Raw genomic sequence first — 22580 nt, forward strand, 5'->3', positions numbered from 1 at the left:
ACCTTTTCAAAATAAGACAAGTACTTATAACAAGTTGTTTAACAAAGATTTCTTTCCATTTTGCAAACATGCTTAAAATACTCCCTTGTTCCTGACCCAATGCCCTTTTGTTTCAAGGCCCTAAAAATGAGAAAAGAAAGACAGTGCTTCCCAGGCTATTGTAGGCATTGGCAGCAAGCTCACCAGCTCCTCAAACGACGTTTAAGAGTGAGCACCACTCTATCTATATTAGGCTACGGTAGCAATTCATCCTTTGACTACTGGATTTAGAAATAAGAATAAAGCCAATCCTACTTTAAAAAGGACAAGTTCACACTTAAAAAAAAACCATTAAAAACAGAACCAAGTCATACGATTGTAAGCATTTCCAATTAAATTAATACTTCAACAAAGAACACAGTAGAGAAATCTGGCAGGAAGAAGGAGGGACATTTTTCAGAGTATTGCCATTGTCAAATGGCATACATACGTTCCAGTTTGTGAAATAACCTACATTTGCTTTTTTTTATTTTTCTGTCAATCAGTCATACGTACATACATACAAAGAAATCGGAACAAATCTCACAGTCCTTATTTTGTCCTCTAACAAAATTCCCTTTGATGAAAGACTTCAGGAATTGGTTCAAATTCATTCTTATTTGTAATGTATTTTTTCTCATGTAAAAACAAATAGCTTTGGTAACCCTTGGCTTTCCTATACAACCTCTGTTCGCCACAGTTCCTTTGGTTGTATAATGTAGGTCCTCCATAGGGGTACCTCTCTGGCTTTCTGTCCTGTGTGATGCTGCATTTTATTTTATTGGTTAATACAATGAGTTGCCTTAAGGAAACATGGCAATGAACATGTACGAAAGAGTGGCACACATGAGGTTAATTGAGTTGACATTGTAATGACCCTGATTGTAATAAACTAGTTTGGTGTCAAAAGGTCTGCTGTTATACAGAAATACAGCTCTCACTAATATATCAATACAATTAAGTTTTTCCAGAGCTTTAGAAGTGTCAGGTTTCTGCAAAGTCCTTCCAGCACATTGAGCAAGAGGAAGAGTGAAAAATAAGCACATGAAACAATCCTTCATTAATCCCGCATGAGTAGGGAATTTGCATTGATTCTCATAGTGCTAAACGTTGAGCTGTGTTAGGTCTGACGGTTAGAGCTAGACGAATTTTGTGAGACTTAACCTTATACTAAAAGGACCTACTTGTTATAGATAGTAAGACTGAAGAATGTTAGAAGCGTAACACCTACCATGATAATGAGATCTAGACGATTCCCAGGATCACCTCTGAGTTAAATAATGCATAATAATGATACTTCTTCAAATTTGGAAGCTCTAAGCAGGAGCTACCCTTCGCAGTCTTCAAAAAGCTTTGGGGACTTTTCCCAAATTTTTCTCATTTTTGCCTAATTAGTTAATTCCAGTTCCATAAGTTGCAGTTTGCGTTTAATATCACATCGTCTTTGTGAATTCAGTTAAAGAGGATTTTGTGTATTAACCCTTACAACAAAAAGTTCAGTGAGAAACATAAGAGGTGCAAATCCTATGTAAACAAGGTAAGTTTGGAAATTAACATGAGAAGTCCATAAGAGACTCCTTCATTATTAAAAATGAACTCAAAGTAGGAGATATCCTGCATTGGATCTCTAGGACCAGTCTTTTCTTAAGGGTGGACGATTATCCAGCTCCAGAGCTCATTGCTACTGTAAGTATCGATAGACCTTGAAGCAGTGATTTCCAGAGTCTGCAACTACAACATGGCCATCTGAAGTAAGGGCCAGACCTTGGGGACCATAAAGTGGGTCAGCAGAGGTGTTAATGTAGGATAAAAATGATCCACTTCCATCAAAAACCTTTGAGGGCGAGAAAGCACAGAATAAATGTTATGAATAAAAAAGAAAAGTAGGGGACACAAGTCTGCTCTCAATTATACCATTATACTTCTCATTTCTGAAATGGTTGACATACACTAGAATAAACAAGGGCAGAATCTGATCTGTTATTCTCATAATATACAAGTTTATATACAAATGTATTTTCTTATTAAAAAGAACTTAATTAAAGCTGCCAGGATCTTTGGCAAGAATTAAGTATGCAATGAAATAATAATAAAAAGAGCACCTTGGCTGTTCCTTGTTCTAAAAATAGCCAACTACAATAAATCAAACTCAATCAGGAACTCAACCAACACCTTGTTTTCCTAACAAATATTACTGTTGTGGCTAGTATGACTCTTAGGTTCCCACACAGAGAAAACCAGGGATTTGTTTACACTGTTGACAGTGCTTCCTGAGAACAACTCATAAGCAGCTCCCTCATTTTTATATTCCGTGAAAATAATACATACACTTAGTTATTTATTAGGTATTCTTTGGCAAATAAGACTTTGTGATTAGCACTTGAAAGATAAAAAGAGTGCAACTCTCATAACTTAAAAGTAGAATATTTTCTCAACATTTAAAAAAGATGATAAAAATCTGCTGCGTATGCCTCAGGGTCTATACTTTCGTATTTTCCACCATGTCTCCAATCTTCTGTTATGGTGATTATAAATTACTATCATCTCAGCAATGCTTGCAAGTCTCCTAACTAATCAAATAGCTTTTGGGGAACTACTTGGAGACAAAAGCCTCGGTCACAAGAACCATCAGAGCTGCTATGGGTCACACTGGAAAGTCCATGATCTGACACCACCGTTCTAAAAGTGGACAGACCAGCAATGAGGCATATAAAAGGCTGTGTTAGAAACCACATCACTTCTAATGCTGCTATCCTGTTTCTTGGGAAGTCTGAAGACTTCAGTGGCCAGAGTTATCAATCCATTAGTTTTCCTAATCAAGCACCTTTGAAATACAGAAATTTCTACCTGTATTCGGCTGTTTCCCCAATCTGCTACGATAATATTTCCATTAGAATCTACAGCTACACCAGTTGGTGCATTAAATTGTCCATTTCCTTCTCCATTTGATCCAAACTTCAGTATGAATTCTCCCTCCTGGTTAAATACCTGTATGGGTTAAAACAAAAAGCTGAATATGGCATCGTCTCTAATATTAGTCATCTACTACTACCAGTTCACCTGTTAACAAAACTGGGAATTGAAGAGTTCCCAGGAACATCCCCCCCATACACCTCCCTAAACCCCCCCTACACACACACCCCCTACACACACACACACTGAAGATGGGAGAAAAGGTGCCCATCTCTCCCTCCAACTCCATTACACTGTACAGCATTTCCCTTCTCACTTAAGATCAGATTCATCTCAGACACAGGGGTGGAGGACACCAAGAACCCCTCTGCAGCTTGTGCATCTGGAATTAAGAAGAGCTGAGTGCAGATACGGCACTGGGAGTCAGTCAGTCAGAAACACAACTGAGCAGATGCGCTCTTCTCTGACTTTCATAATCTGACACATATTGAGAATCACGGCATGCTGCTCTCTGTATAGACAGTTCAGCAACTGAATTCTCTGTGATGGTAACAGGTTTAGACAGCAGAAAGAAGGAACCGATCAATGACTATTCTGTCAGTGACCTAGATGCACTAATGGGACCAAGTGAGATACAGGATGTGTCACCTACATAGTACCATAGCCATCTCTATTTATTTTGGTCCATCTTGGACCCAGGCCCAGCTGTGCCACAAGGTCCAATAGTGTTCTTAGAGACTGGCAGTGGCTTGCACAAGAAAATGCAAAGACCTGACAAGTGCCAAGTGCACACTGAAGTGCTAAGAAGGTGGAAGATGTGAGGAAATTATCCTATTCTTGAACACCCACAGTGAACAGAGAAAAAGCATTTGGGGGAGGAAATTAATGAAGTACCAGGTTGATGCCTCAGATGATGAGATAAAGTAGAAAAAAGTCAACTAATAAGAAAAAAAAAACAGGTAAAGATGTATTGCTTTCTCCCTGGGTTAAAATGGGGCTGGTGAGTGACCAAATGAGAGAGAAGCCTACATTAAGTAGGATTTTCCATAGAAGATGCCTGAAGGAAGGAATGCGCTTGAAGGTTAATGGGGGAGGGGGGATAATGTTGCTGAGTGAGGATGTTTAATTCAAGACACTGGTGGCAGGAAGAGGCTTTGGGACCCATAAGACTGGAATTTATTTATTTATTTACAAATTTATTTCTTACTTAAAATGAAATTTACTCTCTGCTCTTTTCCCCACCATCTAACAAAAGATAACAGCATCACCCATATTATAAATTACTCTCCAAAGTGTCAACAATTATCTGTACCGATTCCGAGAACACTACAAAAATAAGAATATTTTCCAGTTAGTACCAAATTGTAACAAATAACATTTTTATCCCAGTGAGTCACACCAGAGACAGATGGGAACGCTCTGTTCTCATTAGGAATGCAATAATTATAAATTCATTAAGATGCCACACTTCTTGCATCTCTTCACTTGCTTTTTTCATTTTAGTCTGCCCTTGTTGTTAACTCTCTCCAGGCATTCTTGTTACCACGGCAAGCCCTGCTGGTGGAGGGGTAATTTATGGAGTTATAGGCCTCCTGCTGCTAAACCACGTAAACAGTCTGCTTCAGGGCTCCTGCAGCAGTCTTGGTTTCTTTGGTGTAATCCAAACCACATGAGTTGCTACTTCCTCTCTAATTCCAAAAGGATACAAGAGCAAGGTCGCTATTCAAAAGCTCGATGATTCAGCACTGCTCAGGACCTGAGAGTGTCTATGCTTACACAGTGATTTCCTATTTCAGGTGAATGTGTAAGATTTATCATTTCCGTTATGAACACTGAAGAACGGGACAGAGGGTTTATCTTTGTGTTCAATCAGAACAGGCAGCCATTGAGTGAAATCCCAGGGATTGCACCGGTGCGTGGGACCAGCGCCCATGGCCTGAGAACCCATGTAGGACAGCGTTCTGCTGCCCGTGTCCTGCTGCTGCTGCTGCTGCTGCGTGTTGAGGGAGGGAAAAAGAGCACGGAAAGTGACTGAAAGGGAATGTCACGGCCTGAAAACAAACACGCACAGGTGAGTAATTGCTGAAATGGCCTGTAGCTCCTTCATATACATCTTCCATCACATGACATCTCAACATGTATACTTGTTTTGGTTTATTATTGAGACAAACAAATACACCACTCTATCTTACCATGCCTGTTTAACAGGCCATAAGTCAGGACTTCCCATGGGTGTAAGGACTAGTGGCCAGTTCTGCCCGGTGCAGGAGGTACTGGACGAAAACTGATGGTCTGTGGTACACAGTTGTTAAGAGTATCGGGTTGTAAATGGATCCAGTAATCTTAAAGCTTATAGGTATGGAACTAAAGATTGTCAGGTATCTTTACTTTGTTATAATTTTATTCAACTAGTAATGTGGGAAGCTTTTACTGGGAAATTCAAAAGCAGTTACCAGACTTACTTAAAATAGGAAAGAACATAGGGTAACTAACAGGTTTGGCAGAGAGCTAATAAAAATAACTAAGCTGATATTATATATCTCAGGTACAACTTTCGTTTAAGCAATTGAATTAGAGAACATTATAGTGGCACCAAAGGCAACGGATTATATCCCCATTAGGCAATGCACTGCATGCAAAGGTGTCTGAATGTGCAGTCCTTACATCAGATCTCATCCGTATAGAGTGTGATCTTTGTTTTTAACAATACTTTATTTTCCCCAAGAAAGTACCATGATAAAATAAAAAGCTTTCCAAGTTGCCATTAATTGACAGTACCTTGACAGAATGGTTATGAAAATCTGTAACGATAATTTCATTGTTGCTGTTTACAGCTGCAAAATGAGGACCTGCAATGCAGAGGAAGAAAAAAAAAATAATAACACTAAATAAAAAAGTTTGCTTACATCAAAAAAATTATTCAGCCTGCCAGAATATTATATTTGGCTTCTGAGCAATAATAGTCCAACTTGGAATACCAATTTCAAATTAAGAGTAATTTCATTTCGTGTTTTAAAAAGCTCAGCATGCCTTTTTGTAAACACAAAGAATTTCTTTTTCAACCAGTTGTCAGCTAGTGTTATCAATAAGCATTGTTCATTCCTTCATCTCTCATATACAGATGACTATGTAGATATTTATGTGCTTATTAACAAGACAAAACATGTAGTGCTTAGGCATAAAGTTGTGTATACACTGAAAATAGTTCTCAAAAATGTTTATGTAAAGTCTTAATTGAAATCTTCCATGCTTTGTGTGCTCACTTCTTACAAGCATTTGAGCAAAAAAGTTTTAGGATAAATACAAAAATTACTTAGAAGAACACTGTCAGGGAAAAACATGCATTTTTTGCTTTACTTTGTGTATTGAACTATGTGCGCAAACTTGAATAAAAACCAAAAACGGGCAAGTACCTGAATCAAAATACTTGGTGCTATTTTGAGTTATTAAACAGATCAGAACTCAGTTTCAATTTTCACAGTTCACCAGTGTAAACTATAAAAAGGGTGAAAACCTTTACACTGAAAACATTCAAGGAATGACAATTCACCTGTTTTATGTAGCCTACCACTGAGAAGAGGCAATACATTTCTCAAATGCACTGTTACAGAGTATTTGCACACTTATTTTCAGGAGGTATTCTTACAAATTTTAAAACGAAAGAAATTGGACAAAACCAGAAAATTTTGGTGACGCTTAGCTGTGTTAGAGCCAAAGCTCTTATAAATTATATATATGGCACTTGTGCCATAAGACATTGCAAGAGAACTCAAGTAAGATAAAAGCAGTTACACCATTTCTCTCTTGTGCTGTGAACGAGTCAGGACATCAGACCAATCTATAACTACTTATTCAGTGACCCAACACCTGCAAAATGACCTGCCTATGTAATTTGGTATCTTCGTTTCAAATTTTGAAAGAACAATTCACTCAAAATATACCAGTTTTGTTTTTTTTTTTTAACTTAATTGCATGTTCTAATTGAAAGACACCATGTGCAAGCAGTCAGTTGAATGTAAGTGGCAATTTCCCCAAACTGGCATTTTCTGTTTGCATAACTGTGTCTTCCTGATCTCAATCTTAACACTATCCCATTACACTCATTTTCTAATGGGAAGATACCACTTAGGGCCTTGGTTAATGTGTATCTGATCATTGGAAACACAATGCATGGTGTTTGAGTTGACTATCATGAACAGCTGAGTGTGGGCATTACAAAGCATTTATAAAATGCTAGTTAAGATCAGTCTCTCTTGGGTCACTGATCTGAAATGCTTCCAGGCACAGAGAGGTAGATAAAACAATCTGGTTACAGCTACATTTGCAGAGCAGATGTTGCAGTCTTCCTGACCAATTAAACAAATGGTGAAGTGAACAGGAGCTGTATGTTTAGTAGAACCTTTCCACCCCAGGAAAAAAGAGTAGGATACAGCGTCTTCAACATGCTCAAACATCAAGCAAATGTGAGCAGAAGAGGCAAGAAAAGGGGATTTACATATTACCATCAAGTGTACCTGCAAACTGCTTGTCACCATTTCCTCGACTACCGAACCTGGTGACTATTTTCCCATTTGGCTGGAAGATGAAAACACAGCATGCTTTATTGTCCACTACAATTATATGTCCATTACGATCCACAGAAACACCTTTAGGGCCCATGAGCTTTCCAGACCCAATTTTGGCCTAAAAGGGAAAACACAAAACAGAAAAATATGTTGGCATGATGGAAATAAGTTAGTACCGTTCAAAGATTGTATTACAGGCACACAGCAGGACGGAGAGACTTTTTTGTCATCAAAAGTTTCCTAGAGGGAAGTGATTGTTTTTACCAGCTCTTATTGTGTACTTCATAATTTTTTCTTCAGCTGAAAATAAAGACTGCTTTCTGTCTGTCCTTTCTGGAGTGGAAGATCTGCCACCTCAGCAATGGAGTTCAAAAATACAACTCATGAGAAACACAATCATCAGATTTGTATGTCTTGATAAACTACAGCATCTGTCAGAAACCATCACAAATGGCTGTATAGCCAGCACTAGTGTACCAGTAGGATAGACAGACACGCATAAAGGACTTCTGCCTCCTATTGCATGCTATTCCTGAGTCCAGCATTTGGATGCTTTTGCATGCTATTCCTGAATCCATAACCACCTCGTTATGGACAGGGAAACATGCCTTTACCACTGCCTGCTACATCAAAGCAGTCAGAGCTCACTCTTGGAGCATCAGAGCTGGGTGGGATGTAGGCTATGCTGTCCTCTGTTGCTTTTCTTGGGTGAGTGAGACACCGTGCAGCTTCTGAGTGCTCTTGGAAAGAATTTGAGCAGACCTAAAGCTCAGGCTAACCTCTATATCTTCCACAGATCCACGTGAGATTGCGTCACTTGCTGCTTAGACACATGAAGTGTCAGCTGAAACCCGCGAAGGAGATAGGATCGTGCTGCCAAACAGCAAATAAAGTAATCTTTGAAACACTAAACAAATCAAAGCTTGCTCCTGTCTTAGATAAATAAAATTATTTCCGTCATTTTAAACAGGCCTTGTGACTATGAAGAACATCTGCCAGCATAATCAGCAACAGCAGGGGAACTGTATACAATATTCCATATTGTATCAATGGAGAAACCTTCAGTGGAGATGAGGTGGATCTCATACACAGTGAGTTATTTGGAAAGACTAGAGAGCTGTCAAAATAGATCAGAAAACATTAGAAGCACTGTTTAGTAGGATCAAAAAGAAGGGGATCTAAGAAGGGATCTAAGCAACAGCATCCCATCCAGCCCAGAGCAAGCAGAAATGAGCTACCTGGGCATATACCCAAGAAGATACTAGGATCACCTTGCAACCCATTTCACATTTTTCACCATTCTGCTGTTTTTTCAGGCAGAGATTCTAGAAACTGGTTTAATCTACATAAAATCAGTTGAGCTTTGACCTTTCAGTTAAAAAAAGGCTATAAAAATACCACCTAATTTTTTGGGGGGGTTGTTGTTGGAATGCAGCAACGTGCTTTCTGTTTTGTTGTTGTTTGTTGTTTGTTTTTTTTTTTAAATGATGGACAGATTTGGAAGCAGTTATCCAGGTTGTTTCCAAAAATCTGGTCTCCTGCCAGCCTCTTTACTGTGCTGGACAGGCAATCCACTGAACAGGCTGTGTGGAAATTATGGATCCCAGAACTTTCAGATCCTGTAGTAATTTGCGAGAGAGACATCCTACAAACTGAGGTCCATCTCTTTGGTGGAGAACATAATTTCCTGTTTCCATAAGAATTTAAATGAAATCAATACTAAGATATTAATCATCTTTATGAAACAAGACCATGTTTTCACTTCACTGCCTTAGCAGGGTGGGACAGATCACCACCTAGAACAAGCAATGCTTCTGACTTCTCTGCCCCCCTCCCCTCCCTCTTGCAAGTGGTGAGGAGTAGCTGAAGCTCTGTTAGTCTGTGACTAATTATCAAGGTGGGACAGATTACAAGGCATGGAGAAGATCCATTACCTAACTCATTTCCCTCAATTCCCTAATGTTTTCAAAGCAAACAACCATGTTAGTATCTGAAGGAGCTCAACTACCCTTAGTAAGCCCCATGCTCCTGTTCCACCGTACATTCACATGGGTGAGGTTGCAGGTAAAAATAGGAGCCATCCCAAAATAATGCCATCTAGGTTCCCTGAGGCTGTCTGGTACAAAGTCGCCACTACGCAACCTCTTTCAGTGACAAATAAAGAAAACTCCAGGGAGTAAATCTTGCAGCTTCAAGACTATGCTTAGCCAACATGCAATGATCATGTGTCTGTTTTATGTTCAGGTACATATGGTTTTATAAATTGCTAAATATTTAGGTAAAAAACACATAATTAAATCATGCAAAAATATCCCCAGGAAAAACTATTAAAAATTACTTTGTGTACACCAGGGGAAAGATATGAGGAGACCTACAAAATGTATTCAGGTTTGCATAACAACAAAGCAGCAAAAACATAAACCAAATGCAAATCAGTAGATTTATTTCCTGTGGGGCGATTAAATCATATTCCCTTCTTTCCTCTGGGATCCCCATGTGTTTGTCTGCTTGTGCATTGCACCACCTCCTTACCATCTTTCCAGGATTCCTATGGAAAAATGACTCAGACTCATGAGTACGGTGTCTTCCTGCCCATATAAATACATATGAAAAAAGATCATGAATACATCACGTACTACATTAATGGGTACTCAGTGGTGAGAAGAGTAATAAAAATCACTATTCTTGGGCCAGGATTTAAAATATAATTCGCAGGCAGCAAGAAATTATGCCCAGCTAGAGTTCGCAGTGCTTTTTACTAAAAATCTCTGTTTCCAGTTTAGATCAAAATATGCTGATGACACATTACTGGGTCAGACCAGTACATATGCTGAACATATGCTTTGTATATTTTTATTTCAGAAGGTTTCTTAGAATTATAGGTTTGATTATTTAGAACAGAACATTATGAAACCCAACAGTCACTCCTGTTAAGTGTATGAATGGAAGTATTTTCAGACTTTTCTGCCATTAGAAATGAATAAAGTGTAATGAATCATCTGAACCTTAATACAAGTAATGTGTTTAATTAAATTCAGTCAAGGACATTATGTCCCTTATTTTATAGGCTCTTATTTAGACTGGTTTTCAAATATGTGTTTATAAAGTCACCCTTTATAAAGGGTGGGAAATATTCTACTGTGGGATATTCCTAGAGGTAAAAAAATCAGTTAGCCTATATAAAAATTTACAAAGACTTTTCCACTGTAGAAGTAGGTGTGTTAGGGCTTTAAGTTTAACTCCACCAATCTTGTTGCTGTCTGAAAGGTTCGCAATTGTCAGGAATTAATTTACAGACTTTCAATAGACCTTCTTTTCCTGTTTGAGAACTTCCCTAATATGGAGATACAGCTTTGTCACACATTGCAGTGTCGCACAATAAATGGATTTATCATTCATGTGACTGTCTTAATTCAACTGTGACCACTTAACCAGACTCCACAGAACTATTCCTGTCTGAACATGCAACCAGCTTCAAGCAGCTCTCTTCTTAATTTTTCTAATGAGACAAGAAAAAATAAAAGTCTGACAGATAAAATGTTTCCTTTCATCTTTTCCCACTCATCTAAACCTGATCTTGACTTGCAGCCCTATTTGGCTGATAACAAGCTATCTTAGATACATCCCTTCAAGACTAGAAAGAAAGTAATTCTCTCCTCAGAGGACTGAGAATTGTTCTCTGGGCCCTGTTCTCCAGTTCCTTCACTAGGTTTGAACACCACCACTGGTGCAGAAGCTGAGCCTGCTGCTTCAGCATGCGTTCTCTCCTTAGCCTAGCAATGTCTTCTCTAACAGTTTTCTGAAGCAATTTCAGAGTAATTTACAGAGCAAGCCCGCACTGTTATCTGCCTTTTATAGATGAGGAAAATAAAGCACTGGGAAGTGAAATGGAAGATTACTAGTCACCTGCGAGACCTGTGGCATAGCCAGAAACAGAAGCCCCAGTTCCTAAGACCCTATCTGAGGCTTTATCGTTCGCAGGATAATACAGCCTTTCATTTTAAGAGACTCGTGTTTTGGTGTAACCTTAGATTAGGGTTTGTTCACCTCTGCATTATGCAAGTTTTACAGCCTTGAGAAAACGGAGCTCTGTGTCTGTTGCTACCAGCGACTGAGGAAGGTGACACTTTTCTGCCTGGCAGTGGAGGTTGCTGGGGTGAGTCAGCCCAGTGCTGCAATCAGGGAGATGCCTGGGCCTGGCTCCAGGGGAAATTTGCCTTCTGGCTCACATGACTATTAAAATGCTGCTAAGGGAGAGTAAGTGTAAGTAAATACAGAAAGAAGGGGACAACAATAAAAATAGTTAGAATAAGTTTGAAACAGCCCCCTGATAATGCTGGGTTAACAACTAGCAGACCACCTGCATCAGAGATTATATACAATGACTTGCATGCACAGTCTTTTGAAGGGAAACACCATTACCCCTTTATCTCTCTGTGTACCTTGGCAAGCGTTGCCCATTTTAATCTGACAAAGCGCCTGTAAGAACTACCATTGCCAACACACAAGGAATTACAAGGCTTTGCCCAGATTCCCACAGGCTAGATCTGTTATATCCATGTCCTGTGCTTCAACTATATGATTATGCCTGCCCTCCATACATAAAATGCTTCTACAAACATTTGTATATTTTTCTCTCATAAATATAGCCTGTTGCATTCAATCTAAAAATAGTATTTTATATCATTGATGTTTCATCTCTCATTTAATCAGTCTACTCCCAAGAACTATAAAGTCCGATGCATTAACTTCTATTAACCACACAAACATTGCCAACTTTACACAGCTCTTGCAATCCAATAAAAACAAAGCTAGGCTCCACGTCAGAGGAACTACCTTAATAATTCATTTTTTTCAATACCTGTCTCCCTGCTGGTAGTGTATAGCACATAGGGTCCTGGCTGCTCCAGAGCGATGGCTTTTTCCTCCAGAGCTGGCACCATCCAAAATGCTGGATTTACAGCATGTCTTGAGAAGGAAGGAAAACGAGCCCTCCATGCTCTGTGTCCAGATCAAGCCAGTTCACATTAAAGATGTTAATAATTATTTACAACACACTTAGGTTACTCAGAGTATTTGGATTCTTAACTAAATTACATCTTTCTTTGGTTTTGTTTTGGTGCCTTCATTTCATTCAAGGACTTTGGCCAAAACCAAGGTTTTCCTGTGTAGCTGTACATTTTCAAAACTACTTGACAAGGAAAATCACATACTCTGCAAATGCGAGTAATTTATATTTTTTTAACACTTGCATTGCATATTAGTATTGTTTTACTTTAGTTTTGTTTTACTTTACTTTTAGTTTACTTTAGTATTGTTTTTACTTTAGTATTGTTTTACTTCAAGTCTACACAGGATCTGGATACTTTTAAAAGCATACATGTCTGTTTCCCAGATGGAGGTCACTGAGAACTACGCAAGCACAATTGCTTGTTTGCTATCGCATTCATCACTTTGCAAAGACTACTCAAAGGAAGGCCATTTTTTGGTACACGTGAGCAGCTCAGGACCTGAGCTTTTTGGTCATTAGGCTGCCAGAAAATTAGTGTCCTGGTTTCGGCTGGGATAGGGTTAAATTTCTTGCTAGTGCTGTGTTTTGGATTTAGTATGAGGAGAATGTTGATAACACACTGATGTTTTCAGTTGTTGCTAAGTACCCTCCTAGTCCAAGGACAGCTCCCATGCCTACTGACTGAGCTAGGTACACAAGATGGGAGGGAACATAATCAAGACAGCCAGCTCAGCTGGCTAATGGGGTATTCCATACCATGTGACGTCATGCTCAGTATATGAAGGGTAGGCATGATCCAGGAAGTACTGATCGCTACCTGGTTATCGGTCAGCGCGGGTGGTGAGCAATTGCATTGTGCATCACTTATTTTGTATATTTTATTATTATCATTATTATTCTCCCTTTTCTGTTCTATTAAACTGTCTTTATCTCAACTCACGAGTTTTTCTCACTCTTACCCTTCCGATTCTCTCCCCGTCCCAATGGAGGGGTGGAGTGAGTGAGCGGCTGCGTGGTATTTGGCTGCCTGCCAGGTTAAACCACAACATTAGCCAAACAGGCAATTTCTCTCCAATGCAGGACTCTAGAACTACGTAACTATGGTAGAAATTTCCCTGCAGGTTCTTTATCTCACTGAACAGTGTGTACTGCTAACCTCTGCTATAGGTGGCTATTTCTAGCATGCATCGCCAGACTCAGTAACAAGCATTCAGAGAACATTACCAAATGGAGGCAACCTTTAATTCTCTCTGGAATTGCACCTGAACCCAAGCAAAATGAATATTGCAGGTTGGCAAGCATGAGTGTAGTGTAGTAGCTGCCTTCTTATTTTACTCCTATTAAAGGGATCAGAGTTGCTATGAAAATGAGGTACGCTTTTCTCAGAACTTCTGATTTCTGAAACCTAAGACATTATTATTGCCTTTCAGTTTTTCCAGTGCACATCACCCCACCTAAAACACTCCTGTCTATGCTGTAGCACTGGAACAACATCCTAGGTTGCCCTTCCTTGCATTTATTACCAACAGGATCATACATGAATTATACACTTGTTTCGCTGATACGTATGGAGTAAATAGAGGAAGTCCTCATCAGTCTGCTACCTTATTTTTCTCCTCCATATGTCACTGAAGAGCCTCATGTCCTCCTCATAAGTTTTTATGTGTGTCTGTGTGTATACATATATGCACACACATTTCTGTGTAATCAGAATACTAATGATATGAATGTTGTTGAGCTCGTCCAGCTAGACTTGATTACATTAGCTATCCCTGACTGTAAGTTACAGAAAGGCATCCAAGCACCTAGTACGTAGAACTGTAAAATGGAACATACCGTCTCTATTTGGTATAACATTAGCATCACAGCTGTGACTTCTTCCTATTAATTATATAACATGGCTGTGTCATGGGTTTCCACATCACAACAATGGAATTTGGACTAAGTTACAAGCAAACTATGTAGTTTCTTGACAAAAAAACCCCATTACTTTGCATTCCTTTGTAAGACGGAGAAAGCTCAGGAGAGTTCACATGATAACTCGTACCTTAAATTTTCCATCTGATGAGAATATGCTAACCCATTTGTTATCATAATCTGCAATAATGATGTCACCACTGGGATGCACAGCCACTCCTGTTGGCCGCTGCAACTGGCCAGGAGACCTTCCTCGTATGCCAAAACGGCTTTTGAACTGACCATCATTGGAAAATATCTGTAACAGAAAACATGCATTTTAAAATTAAGTCTGCATAATAACATCATCTATTTCTTGGAGCTTAGATTTTAGCAAGTCACTAATGAACACTATAGTCAGGAAGAGAGTTAGGAACATGAAGTACTTTTACATGGTCCATATTTGAAAGTGATATGCCTAATTTAAGAAGAGGCTTCCACCTGGACCCTAATTTCAAAATAAAGTAGTTCTCTGCACTTACATTGCACTGTTTCTTCAGTGATGTCAAAGTACTTTACAAACATTAGTGCACTAAGCTTCACAATGTCCCTCTCAGCTGGAAGGAAGTGGTATTACTCCTATATTAGAAATGAGGAAACTGAGGCACTGAGTGACTCGGCCACAGTCAAACACTAAGTCTGTAGAAAAGATAGGAATAGAAGCTAAAAGAAAATTTCAAAATTTATTTGACTTAGGGATAAGTACTAGGCCATCTCCTGAGAGATGCTTTAGCCATGCAAAATTCAGTCCACTGGTTGTGTCCCCAAGCCAGGTAATTAGACACTGAAGTTCCTCTGAAGTGGTGCAAATTACAAAGTGTGAGGGTGCTGATGAATATTTGACTCTGTCTCCTTGAAAAGGCCTGGAAAGAAGTTATTACTGCATGTGGCTTTGCTGGTTCTCACATACTGAAGAACAAGCCACACACTGCTGCCTTGTTCATTGCTACCACACGGGCAGCCTGAAGAGTGTTAACAAATTATTAATGGTAAAAAAGATACACGGCAAGCAAAAGAAAAAACACAGCTTGATTTTCACACAGGTTACAGAAGCCAAGAAATCATGGGTGTCAGGGGTGCTACCACAGAAAAGATTTGATCATGGTATCAGACAGAAAAGTCAATTAAGCAGACTAAAAGCCATTTGAAAATGACATCTACATGGTTTTTTTTGTATTTGTATTTGCTTAAGAACTTACATTTGTGGCACCTTGCCCTAGATTTATATTTGGAAACACAGAGTGATAAATTTACAATGCAAATGATGTTTACAAAAAGGTGTTTTTCCGGATTATTGCACCGCTTGTTTTCTTCATTCATTGCCAAACATCATAAGGAAGGGAAATAAACTCTGATATACATACCAGATATAGTGTAGATCTGAAAAAGATAGCTGCAGGTCAAGAAGATGGAATGATAATGGATGATAAACAAGTTGAGCTTCCTCTGTATTTTCTATATCTGCTTGAATTGTACAAAATGTGTCTTTCCTGGAGTACAAAGAAGGTAGAGGTGTGGGGGTGGGGAGAAAAAGAAGAATACTGGAAGTGGCATATCCTCATACCTGCACACACTGGTTGTTACTGTCTGCTATTAATATTTTTCCATTTGTAGATGCAGCTACTCCTTGAAGATTTGTAAATTCCCCTTTGTTTCTTCCTTTGGTGCCTAAAATTGAACACAAAGCACATAAGAAATCAGGTTAGACAGGACTAATCAGTTAGGACCTAAATGCCAACCCATGCATTTATTACATCCTTGATCTATAGATTTCTATTTTGAAGAGTTCTTATCACTGCTACAACTTCAAAGAACCACCTCAGTAACAGATCCACAATTCTAAGTACAAGAAGGGATTGTTCTTAGTCTTTGGCATGTATGCCATCTAAGCCCCCATCAACGTAATTACCTCTTTGGCCTTCACAAATTTGCCTCTTGCGTGAGGGAACTAGTAAAATGTTTTCTCGTAAGTGATGGACTTTTTTTAAATTGCAGATTTTTATTCAACTGAGAAGGCAATGAAAGGGGCGGTACTATGGGAACATACAGACAGAGGCTAAGATAAGAACCTGGACAGATGACAAAATTTTAGTACAATTAGCTAAATCTCCTCAGTGAAGTCACAAAGTTGAGATAAAACATACCGGTGATCACTTTGGATGGGGCCATTTCAAGCCAGGGAAGTTTCCTATTCACTCATACACAGTTTTCAGACATAGGCTTTAAAAATTCCCTTAGAAAGGAAACTCAGATGAAGAACTGGTTTTGAGTGATTGGGACATGTGGGCCAAGGAAGACCACCACCTGGAGACTGAATGCTTCTGCAAAGACCTTAGATTGTTCTAATAAAGCAGTATATACACACAGAGGTCCCATTTTTACCCAGGACAAATGCAATAGTGATTTACATAGAACTGTAAGTCTTTTCGCCAGTGGCTTAAGGGGATAAGGAGCTGTAAAATGTCAAATTTTCACAAAAGTTCATTAAGTTAAATGCCTCATTACGTAGATGTTTGTTCTGAGACGTTCTGAGGAGAGTCACACAGCAAACTGATGTCTTTAAAAGGTCAGCCCTAAAGTGGCTGGTCCAAATTACACCTGGAGCACAAGAACAGTATCCAAATCCCTGCTTTGTTTGTAAAGGACGCTCAGGGGTCTTTAGACAAGACTGCAATTATGATCCTGGGCCCCAAGGTTATTCATAATGAATGAATGAATTTTGAAACAAAAAGACTCTATAAGCTGTTCTTTCCAAGACTTGGATGCAGCACTATTTTTCCCGGTGAAGTATTTTTACAAGCATTCACTGGCTGCGTATCAGACATTAACTGGTTTCAATATACGGTTTTAACTGAAAAACTTGTATTTCATTTTAGTGAGCCCAAAATATCCTGGAGCTCAGTGATTAAAACTGTTCTGACTGTGATGCCCAATAGAAGACATACATATTAGCTCTAATTTGTATTTAGCTTTCATTAGGGATGTGTATGCTCTTAACAACCCTTCTTTCTGCTGTAGTGATGACTCTGGGTTGCCTATTTCCTGTCACTGGCTAACAAGTAACATTTAATTCCTCTGCACTTCGTGCTGCGAACGGTTTGTTTTCTTGAACTCTGTATGTTTACATCCTCTGAACAAGGCAAATACTTCTCAATTTTTGTACTGCAAAGGGAAAGTACATATTCAGGGAATAGTGAGTTATATACCAATTACATTACCCACACTTGAGCCATTTCTGTGTATTCTTTTAATGAGCAGTGCCTGAGGGATGCACACAGTAATTTTTTTCCACCATATGCTAATGATAAGTTTCCTTTTTGCCTTTTAGCCAAAGACAATGGATGAAAAGGGAGAAACATTCCTTTTACTACTGAGAGTAAAGGGAAAACATTTGTTAGAAAAGAGGAGGCATAAGCTAGAGCATCTGGAACCAACTAGCACACACATTATGGAATGTATGCTCTTTACCCTTAGAAAAATATCCTTGAAAGTCAAGGAATTTCATTTTTAAAGATAAGAGAGACCTATATAAAGAGTTACTCAGAGTGTTCTTCAGTGGGACCTTGTAAACATACATCAAAGGAAAAATAGAAGAAATTACCCGTGAATGCTATAGTCACATTTCACAGTAAGTTTAAGAAATAGTAATTTATTAGCACAGCGTGCAGATGAAATTCAGCTCCATGCAATGTCCTTGTACATAGCACTTTGCAGCTATTAAACCCATCACATAGGTCCTAATTTGCACACAGGCCTTTATACGGTCCCTTCTGCAGTGGCACAAATTTCTCTGAAGAAGAAAGCTGAGGTTAGTGAAACACAGCTTATTTCATAACTTATGTTCAAGAGGAAAATAGATAACTTTGAACTTTCTGATTTGAATAATTCACTATGCCAGCAAAGATCTGAATCCAAGCACAGGCAGTGGCAGCAGTTCAGATGATGAGAGGAAAGCTTGAATTAAAGTAGTCAGCCTCTGGAAAAGCAGGCTCCTGCAGCTGACTGTAATACCAAAGGATGACAGCTCCTTCCTGTAAGCAGAGATTCCTGCTTTATAAACATACCTGCCTGAGAGAGAGTCTTCAGCAAATCTTTCACTGCAAGAAACCACCCCTCTCTATCAAAACACCCCATGCTTTGTCTTCTCTTCTCTCAGTCATGTGCAGTCACCCATCACTCCTCAGCCTAGGGAGACACCAACATTTCAAACGCACAGGGCTGGGGCTAGGGAACAGTTGTGGGATCCTCATGCCAGTGTTTCCCAAGCAGCCTGGTTTGGAGATAAAAGGCTGCATCCTGTCTTTGCCCAGCCTTACCTCCCTCCTGTTCTGAGCCACTGCAAGGCACAAAGGAGGAAAAGCCATTTTACTGCAACTTCTGTGGCAAGCTGCTTGGGATTGGGAGAGGACAGCAGAGTTTTCAAAAGAGCAGGCTGAAGAGAGTTATTAGGAAGCAGATCTGTGGCCTGTGGAATAGCTCCTTTTATACCATCTTTGTATACAGTTCTCCAAATAAACAATCAGACTTGCCTTAGCCCTATCTAATTCCTTCTGGTTTACTGAGCATAGCCTGCACAAACCAATTAATTTAGCTTTGAAGATATGCTTTCAACAAAAGAGCATCCATTTTCAGCTCAAGACAGTCTAACGTAAAATGCTTCATAATTTCAATCTTTTATTATTGCACAATACAGGCCAGATTGAATCTCACCGAAAAGAAGGAAAAAAAAAATCTAAAAGCCCATTAACATCACAGGAGATGTTAAAAATTACATCATATAACTGCAGTAAGAATCTGCTCTGTAAGTGCTGAGCATCTGGACAAACCTGTTGTACAATGTACATTTTTGATGCTCATAGTAATAGATAGAGCATTTTTTGCTTTCTAAGTTTTACTAATATGAATAATAACCTCCCTGCTTGCTAACCTAGATTTACCAGCTCCCTAAAACAGAAAGAAAAGCCATGTCACTGCCCCCAGCAGGAAGGGAATGGATTCGGAGAGACAAAAACCCTGCAGAAAGATTGCAGATTAATGGGGAGACTTTAGAGGTTGCAAGTAGCCATAACATATTGTGTAAGCACCATTTCTTTCCTGCCTGCAACGCTTCAAATACTTCTTCTTGGACTGTTCTCTATGTGGCACTGAAAAAAAGGATAAAAGTAAGCATGGAAAGGTCTACATACATACTGCATACTGCACAGACATCAAGGAGTTGTTTTCTTTTTCCCTAGCCTTGCTTCTTTTTTCCTTAGTCAGACCTTACACGTTATTAGGATGTGATGCCCTCTCCCATAATAGATACAGCTGAAACACAAAAGGCTCTGTGGTAAAGCTGCACCGAATCAGATTGTTAACAAGCTACGTGCTCATTGTAAAATAAATGTCAGTGATTCTAATCCAAGTTCCCATGCAAATCTAAGTTTTAAAATCAGTCAGTCTGTTGGATGAAGGCACACAATGTTTGTAACCTTTAAAGAGGAATTCTGGCAGATACTCCCATACACTGTTGGTAGTGAAGTTTGGGCTGATTTGTATTAATTTGCTTTACACAGCATCTGTCCCTAACAGCTTGGCCAAGACCACCTCCAAGCCTTGCTTGTGCAGCAGAGCCCCTGCCACCACAGCTAGGTATGCACAAATCCTAGGGGTAGGTGCACCTCAGAAGCAGTTCTCGCTGGTACAGCAGCAAAACCCCGAACAACATGAGTCGAACCCAGACCAGGTCTCTGTCGTCAGGACATCAGACCCACGCTGGGGATTTTGCCAGCAATGTGATGTCAGACTTCTTCAGCCCCCGCCCAATACAGGTTTGACTGCAAAACTATGCCAATGTAGGCCTGGCCAAATTTCACACTGGCCATCACAAACCCATAAAGAGTTCATGACAAGCCTCGGAGGGATTTGAGCTAATAAACTGGAAAATGAAATTCTATTTCCCCATTACTAGGCTTTCCTATTTCTACAGAAATATAAATTCTGAATGGAAAACCTCTCGCTATTTCATACTACTTATTAATGTTCTGAAATAGAAAATGAAGAACAACTGATTAAAGTGGGTCAGCGGGGCCTCTGCATTTCATGTATCATACTTCTGCACTACAGGGAACAACTACACATACACACCCCTTCCTTTTCCAATGTCCTTAGCCAGGCTGTAATTTGTCCAGGACAGGACCTTGCTGGAAAGATAGAGAAGGGACAGGGGAATGGGAGGAAGCAGGTGCTGCTTGCTATAGGGGAGAAAGTTCCTCTGGACCATCCATACAAGGGGGCTAACTGCAGTTGGAAAAATACACGGTTTTTCAAGAAGATGTGTACCCATATAACCCACTTGTATTTTTGTAAGAGCTCAAAAAGTATATAGCTACAGGCAGCCCTGTTCCTTTCAAACAGGACAATCCAATACAGAGTTTCAGGCAAAGGCCTTCAGAGAAAATTAAAGAAGAAACACCTGATCAAGAATCCCTTTGCTCCTCCTAAGCCTCCTTTTAAACTGCACTAAAGCTATTATTACGCAGGCATTGTTCATGTGGAGTAGATTCACAATAAGGCTCCTGTTTGCTTTCAGCATTGATAACAGACCAGAAGATGACATCTGCACCTGGTAAGAAGGCTGACAGAAGGTACTGTTAAAGGCACCTCTTTTTTTTTTTTTTAATTAGAGTGAATTACACACATTAAATGTACCAGCTAAACTTAGATGCTCAGTTACATGACTGAACAGACAACTAAACACAGTCTGAGGAAAAGGAAAATTGAGCCTTCTAGCAGAGAGCCAACTCTCCATCTGGCTGTATCTAATGCCAATCCCAAGTATAAATAAATGAAGAGAAGAAGCAGTTAAAGTGGGAAATAGCACCATTACTGCTAAACAGTGTCAAAGAACTCAGTGATGAAAAGTGCCAGAAGAGAAAAAATACCAAGGCATACGGCACAGCATGGCAGAGCTAGAGCACAAGACGGTGTCCTGGACAGAGTAGCTAACTGATGCCACCCGTGGCTCTTAGCCCTCCTTTGGAGGACGTGGGAGAGATTTACCAGGGAAGGTGGAAGTGGCTGACACTGTGAACATCCCTCCCTCCGTTTACCTCTGCTCAGCATGGGTCTAAGGCACAAAAGCAAGGTAACGGAAAAGAGCCTTCCCTCTCACTTCAGTGCTTCCTACCACTTGTAGAGGTAGCAAAGACCATTGTGCAACAACTATTTTCTGGGTATCATAAGCACATTCTTGTTTGCCTTTGTATAAACTAAGTACATAGATACATAGATAGCTACACAGATACTGCATGGACACACTCTTGGAGATCACACTTGTTTAAAAAAAATAAAAAAAAGAGGTTGACGATCTAAATTATTGAGAGAGAAGAGGAGGAAGCACGAAATACTCTGTTCTTGTAAATAATGAATTACACGAATGTATGAATGTGCAGTCAATAGCTTGACCTTAAAATGTCTGAATAGAACCACGTGCCATTTTAAAAGCCATGAATAACATGGAATTGGCAAAAGATACAACGCACAATTCCCCATGAATGAAAGCACTTAACTGTACTAATGTTGTATTAATGCTATCTCTGTTAATACTAGCACAAGAACAATCTCCTGCTAGGAGCTGATCAATTTACTTGTGCATAAAAGCCCATATATCAGCATATATATAATAGCATACTCTGAATACTTGGATGCCCATAGGAATATTATGGTATGGTTCTCCAACACAGCTGTATGAGCTTCTGGCAGCCCAAATATAAGATTTATCTTGCCCAGTTTAAAATACAAATCTGGATTTGGCCAGGGCTATCAGAGGAATTCAACAATGGGTTCAAAATAGAGATACACAGTTGTGTTGCAAAACAGTGATAAACTTTATTTTACATTACCTTATCAACAAATGAACCAAACCTTAACTTTTCAAAGTGAGCTGAAACTGGAACTACACGAACTCTTAAATCCATTACGGCAATCCCTGTGAAAATGTCAGAAGTTTTACCAGTCTTCATTAATTTTGCGTATTTTAGAAGAGTGTAAAAAGCTAGAGCATTACAGCTGCATCATTAAGAGACCTTTCAGATGATGCATATATAAGCCCACAGAAGCCCAGAGGGTCATCTCTT

General features: G+C 39.4%; 1 protein-coding gene across 2 annotated transcripts in view; it reads right to left on the minus strand.

Annotated features, from left to right (window-relative positions):
* Nucleotides 1-1130: 1130 nt before the first annotated feature.
* Nucleotides 1131-22580, minus strand: part of TRIM2 (tripartite motif containing 2) — a 42617-nt gene continuing 21167 nt past the window's right edge. The window contains exons 7-12 of one of the 2 annotated variants that reach the window (XM_009587789.1): nucleotides 16028-16131; nucleotides 14555-14722; nucleotides 7446-7614; nucleotides 5710-5780; nucleotides 2866-3006; nucleotides 1131-1852 (exon numbers count right to left, since the gene is read on the minus strand). In XM_009587789.1, the coding sequence (XP_009586084.1) occupies nucleotides 1700-1852; nucleotides 2866-3006; nucleotides 5710-5780; nucleotides 7446-7614; nucleotides 14555-14722; nucleotides 16028-16131 (806 nt within the window). In that variant the 3' untranslated portion in view covers nucleotides 1131-1699. Of the gene's footprint in view, nucleotides 1853-2865; nucleotides 3007-5709; nucleotides 5781-7433; nucleotides 7615-14554; nucleotides 14723-16027; nucleotides 16132-22580 lie in introns of both variants that reach the window. The other variant, XM_009587788.1, reaches the window with a different exon arrangement.

This window comes from Fulmarus glacialis, unplaced genomic scaffold, assembly GCF_000690835.1.
Source record: "Fulmarus glacialis isolate BGI_N327 unplaced genomic scaffold, ASM69083v1 scaffold5161, whole genome shotgun sequence".
Lineage (NCBI taxonomy): Eukaryota > Metazoa > Chordata > Aves > Procellariiformes > Procellariidae > Fulmarus > Fulmarus glacialis.